The sequence below is a fragment of the Sardina pilchardus genome, chromosome 1 (assembly GCF_963854185.1).
Source record: "Sardina pilchardus chromosome 1, fSarPil1.1, whole genome shotgun sequence".
Lineage (NCBI taxonomy): Eukaryota > Metazoa > Chordata > Actinopteri > Clupeiformes > Clupeidae > Sardina > Sardina pilchardus.
This window is the reverse complement of record NC_084994.1, coordinates 18,880,316-18,886,394: the sequence shown is the minus strand read 5'-3', so window position 1 is coordinate 18,886,394 and position 6,079 is coordinate 18,880,316. Positions and strand designations below refer to the sequence as shown.

At 42.8% G+C, this 6,079-nt stretch overlaps 1 protein-coding gene across 2 annotated transcripts in view; it reads left to right on the top strand.

Annotated features, from left to right (window-relative positions):
* Positions 1-716: 716 nt before the first annotated feature.
* LOC134083879 (uncharacterized) overlaps positions 717-6,079 on the top strand; it is a 6,110-nt gene continuing 747 nt past the window's right edge. Inside the window, exons 1-6 of one of the 2 annotated variants that reach the window (XM_062539835.1) lie at positions 717-800; positions 3,420-3,485; positions 3,980-4,153; positions 5,166-5,285; positions 5,531-5,577; positions 5,923-6,079. The exon at positions 5,923-6,079 is cut by the window's right edge and continues 747 nt beyond it. In XM_062539835.1, coding sequence (XP_062395819.1) covers positions 752-800; positions 3,420-3,485; positions 3,980-4,153; positions 5,166-5,285; positions 5,531-5,577; positions 5,923-6,079 — 613 coding nt within the window. In that variant the 5' untranslated portion in view covers positions 717-751. Of the gene's footprint in view, positions 801-2,897; positions 3,303-3,419; positions 3,486-3,979; positions 4,154-5,165; positions 5,286-5,530; positions 5,578-5,922 lie in introns of those variants that run through there. The other variant, XM_062539833.1, reaches the window with a different exon arrangement.

Here is a 6,079-nt window from a genome sequence, read left to right as displayed (position 1 = left end):
CCACTTCTTTGCAGATAAACTTCGTATATACGCAAAATTAATTCATGAACATGCACAACGAATAGGTAACAAATAACATTAAAATACAAGCAAAGTGTATGAATTACAGACACCCCAAAGGACAGAAAAAGCATCAGAGATAAACACTGAGGTCAAGTTCCTCATTTAATCCTGGATATTTGGTAGCCTGCAAGTTGTAAATCCAAAAAGCTTCCCGTTTATTCAGCTGCCTTTGTCTATTGCCTTTTCTCAAGGACTGAGGAATGTGATCAATCCCACAGGCCTGTATGGTGGATGGGTCACTGTTGTGGTGTTCCATATAGTGTCATGCCATGGGATAGTTAATTAAATAAATTGGTGTCCTCAGCGGTTAGAATTGTACTCATTTTTTGAATTTAGGCATTAAGATCAATTGTCAAATGATGATTTTGCAGTATATTCCTCTTTTTAGGCAACTTTAGCATGGTATCAAACATACAAGCACAAACACACACACACACACACACACACACACACACACACACACACACACACACACACACACACACACACATATACCCCCCACCCACACCCACCATCCCACACACACACACACACACACACACACACATACACACACACACACACACACACACACAAAAATCCCCTCCACCTCCACACTTATACTGAGAATGAAGAAGTGCACCCTGTTGTTGGCTGTCTCATCTGTGCAGTTGTGCATCCTCAGTTCACCTGCGGCTGTCCTACAGTCATGATCCTCTGCCTCCCCCTCCTCTCGGGATTGCTCCACCTGGTCCCAGGTCAGTTGAGGCTTTGGTGTATAGACTTTGTCTACAATAGCCTTCATTTAGTTACTAGACTATGTCTACAATTAGCCTTAATTGAGCTACTGCCAGAGATGTATGATTTGTCAGTTGTTGCCTTGGTCTATAGACTGTATCTACAGTAGCCTTAATTTAGTTACTATGTCTACAATTAGCCTTAATTTAGTTACTAGACTATGCCTACAATTAGCCTTCATTTAGTTACTAGACTATGCCTACAATGAGTCTTAATTCAGTTACTGCCAGAGATTCATCATTTCTGTGCTGTTCATGCAGATCCTGTATAAATGGAATAGCAGTCTTTGAGGTGTCCCATTACACACATAGAGTTGATGGACGTGGTGGTGGAAATTGGACGCTTCAGAGGGGGGTTAACCCTTACTTAAAGTGCAGCATATACTGTACATTTCCACCAGTGCTTTAAATCCACTTTATATACAATGCACCACACAGATCACTGTGGCTTTGTTGTTGCTGTTACCATTGTGATCTAGTGGTTGATCTACATCATTTAAAAAAAATAGGCTTAAAACGTTGCCTGATGCTATACTGATTTAGGCTACAAGCTGAAGAATGAAGTCTCTGACCTCAGCAAAGAGCAGGGCCCTTTCTGCCTTTAGTATCTCATCAGTGATACGTTCCCAGTAGAAATAGGCAGAAGGGGACTTGCAACATTTTCTGAAATTAACAGTAGTGAAAGTACAGCTACATAACTTTTCTTTGATGTAATACATGAGGCTGCAGACACACATAAACTAACATGCTTTGGAAAAATAGCAACAAATACTGTTTTGTATCAACTTCAATATTTATTGTATCATGCTATATTATATCATGTAGTATTATATTCATTTACTATATAATACATTTAAAAATGATTACTTATTGGGGAAGACTAGCACTACTCCTGCCTTTCTTTTTGCTGCATATTTGCAAATACAATGTCGATTAAAACTTGATTAATCTTTCAACATTTCATCTATAGCTTTGAGTGGAATGGGAAATTGTAGAGAGAGAGGGGGAAGCGAGGATTATCATTTCTGTTGTGCAAAGAGGATGTGAATGTTGATGTCTGTTGGGTTGACGATCAACCACTTAGTCTAGCATTCTCAGGTACTGTACAGTGACTAAACCAATCCAGTCGGTGACTGTGGAACTTGGAAGTGAAATCAATGTCCTCTGTGAATGTGACATGCTAATGCATATGAACTGAAGCCAGTGAAGGATTTGAAAATTGTAAAACGCACACCCACACACACACACGCACGCACACACGGATAAGGGATTTGAAACTTTCAAGCGCACACAGATTCTCGGAAGGGGGTTACATGGGAAACACCACGAGAGCTCAACAGTCCGTTTGTAAAAATAGTTTTAGCAGACCGGTATAAATCTTCTGAATGTGCACATCGCTCTCATATCTGTATCCACAGGTCACAGTGGAAACTAATAAGCCCATTTCACAGCATCCAGGTGTCTGCCTCGTTGATACTAATGATACACTTATCCGTTTCTACCTTTCTGCTGCATGCAGCATCCAGGTGTCTGCCTCGTTGATAGGCGGCATCTTGTGAAACGGGCAAATCATGAAGCTTTATACAACAATTGGGTTTGATGGAACTATTTACAGTCTCTGTTTATGATTGGGCAAGAGACTACAGCCGAACAACACCCGTGGGAATATCCATTACCAACCCCACGCTCACTCGCGCTATATTGCTTAAATAGTCCCATATGAAAAAGAAAGAGAAAAAACTTAAGCTGCCAGCAATGTGTTTTATATACAAAACTTTTTTTCCCTCATACAATGTCATACACAGATTTACTAAGGATCTTATTATGGTTTCACTGTCATATAAACATTCAGATAAAACATGGTAAAATTGTGTATGATTTGTCTATGTCTTTTCCATATGGGTTGGAAGCTTGTCCCATATAAGACCATTATAAGATCCTAAGTAAATCTGTGTAACCTGAAACATATAAAACTTTGTAAACTATAAGGGCTATATGACATGTATGAGGAAAACGAGAAAAGGGGCCACTTTCAAGAGTAAATCGTACAAGTTATAAAACACATTGCTGGCAGTACAAGTTTTTTCTATTTCTTTTTCATATGGGGTATCATATTCCATGACCATTTATAGCATTTCTGTCTAGCCTTTGGAGGGCAGACAGGAAGGCCACTCGAAGGCAGAGCTTTCATGATGAACTGCACCTACCCACAGGGCTATGAGATAAACACCAAATACTTCAGCAAGGTCGTCGATTCCACAGAAAAAGAACGCATTCGCACAAGCGAGCATGACACTGTGGTCAGTGTCGAAGGACTGTCTTTGTACGACGATACCAGTGGGCAACAGGTCAGAGTGACGTTTCATGAGGTCAAAACAGGGGATTCTGGGAATTATGTGATAGGCATACATATTCCATTACATCCTGATCCCACCTGTAGGTTTCAACTGGAGGTACAGACAGGTGAGTGTGTGATTTCGGATGTGTAGTGGGGAGTGGATTGTTTGTGTGTGTGTGTGTGTGTGTGTGTGTGTGTGTGTGAGAGAAAGCATTGTTATCCACTTACTTCATCCCCGATAGGTGATGGTAAACTGCAGAATGACATAAATTCTACTCATCAGACACCAGGCAAATCAAGGAAAGGAGGTATCTAACACACACACACACACACATCTAACAAATAAATCAGCTTTAATGTTCACAGACTTTGTTGCTCAACAACATGAATGCAGATTGTACTATTGTAAAACAGTGTTTATAGGATTCAGAATCCATAATGTTGGTGCTGTCACATACACGGTCTACAACATTCTCAATGCCTGCATCACAGTAGCAAGAGTCATAGCGCTGCAGCGTGCAAAAACATATAATTTATTAACGACCTTTTTTTATGTGATAAATAGCTAAATAGAATCATCCGGGAAATTGTTGAGTGAAAAGCCACACACACACACACACACACACACACACACACACACACACACACACACACACACACACACGTCCACACACACACACACACACACACACACACACACACACACACACACACACACACACACACACACAAAATCCCACCTACTGTACAACACTCTTCATGTTGTTCCAGTGGTATATCAATAGTGTGTTGCTATTCTTAGGCCTTGTTGGTCTGACGAGCATCCAGCAGCCTCTAGAGCTGACAGTTGGAGTGAACCTCACCACCCTGGCCAACAACCAGTCAGTAGGAACTGATGGAGTAAACAACAACCATTCAGAAGGAGTTGATGGAGCAAACCACCATTCAGTAGTAGATGGAGCAAACCACCAGTTTGGTGAGACACTCGAGACACACACACACACACACACACACACACACACACACACACACACACACACTCACACACACACATACACTTGTATAGACCCAACAGTACAAATGTGTGTGTTCCCAAAGCATTCAATATTTTGCAGACCATTAAGTTAAGATTCATTGTCATTTCAAACTCTCTGCGTCCATTATTACTGGCCACCCTCTAGGGACAAATGGAAAGGGTCTATAAGGCACTTGTCTGGGACAACTCACTGTCAATGTTTTGGGAACTTTTCTATGGTGGAACAGTTGATGACTGGCGACATTAGACAAAGTAGCACACTGAGAACACACAGGCAAGAGCACACACACACACACACACACACACACACACACACACACACACACACACACACACACACACACACACACACACACACACACTAGAGCCCTGCGCGGGACTGTTTTCTTCATCCCAATCCCGCCCGCATCAACAGAAATTCTGACCATTTCCGCTCGCACCCGCGGAGTGTGTGTTACAGTCCCGCCTGCACCCGCAATGTATATGTCTAGTCCCACCCGCTCCCGCAAAATTCTGATAATTTATGCCCGCACTGTAATAGACATGCATTGATTTTGTATCTTCACCCATCCCGCAAGAGAAAAAAACAGCTGCTTGAATAGAAAACAACTGTGTCATGACAGTCACAACAGAGCGTGCACGATGAACCACCAATGGAAGGCAAGGCTAGGCTAGGCTTTCCACTCCAATTATGCTCTCCATTTTATTGCTATGCTAAATCTCGATCCCGCAGAGTTTTTTTTCTGCCGCCCGCTCCCGCCCGCAGTCAAGTTCATGCCGCCTGTTCCCGCCAGATTTGCGTTGGGTCCCACGGGACTCGGCGGGTCCCAGTCCCAATGCAGCCCTCTAACACACACACACACACACACACACACACACACACACACACACACACACACACACACACACACGCCTTGAGCTGATAATTGTCTTGTGTGATGTTGTTCTCCAGAGTCCTGGTTCAGCCTCCCTATCCTGGTGTGTGCCTGTGCTCTGCTCATAGTGTGTGTGTTCAGCCTGCTGCTCTTCTTCAAACTCCACTGCAACACTGAGCGTGGTGAGCACAACACCGGTAAGGGCACACTAGAGTATTTACACACAAAGTGGTGTGTACTGTACAACCTACTGTTTCCATACTCATACACACACAACATACTATACACACAAAAAACTCTCCTTTCCCCTCTCTCTCTCTCTCTCTCTCTCACACACACACACACACACACACACACACACACACACACACACACACACACACACACACACACACACACACACACACACGTAAATAAATTAAATGCTCTTCTTGCTCCTCAGTCCCAATCTCACTGAGCTATGAGGTGAGACCACGGAACAGCCAAACGGTGAGTGTGATCGACTATTCTGGTGCTATTTTTTGTGTCTTACCTTTTTACTTTTAATGAAAACATTGTAGAGATGATTTTAAAAGTCGTCATGTGTGTTGTCTCTGGGGCCGTAAAAATACAACTGCAGTGTGGCATGTGGGTGTACTGAGCTAACTCATCAGTATTGCCACTTAACGTCAAGGTGTTAAACTGTAAAAAGTAATCTGTTTTTGCAGAGTAATTACATTTCTTTATTTAGACTCAAGACTCTGCCCCCTGTCCATCATTCAAATCAAATAACAGAGCCTCGATGTTTTACTTGTCTTTTTATTTGTTTGTTGTTTCGTTTTGCAATCAACACAGAGTGATTATGAGACAATGAACGCGGTCGTTGGCAATAACACAATGCTGTCCCCGGCTGCTGTGGAGAGTGCGGTGCCTTCAGAGAAGAGACCCTCCATCCCGATCTACGCCGAGGTCCAGCGTCGAAGCCATGTCTACCAAAACCTCCGCGCCGATA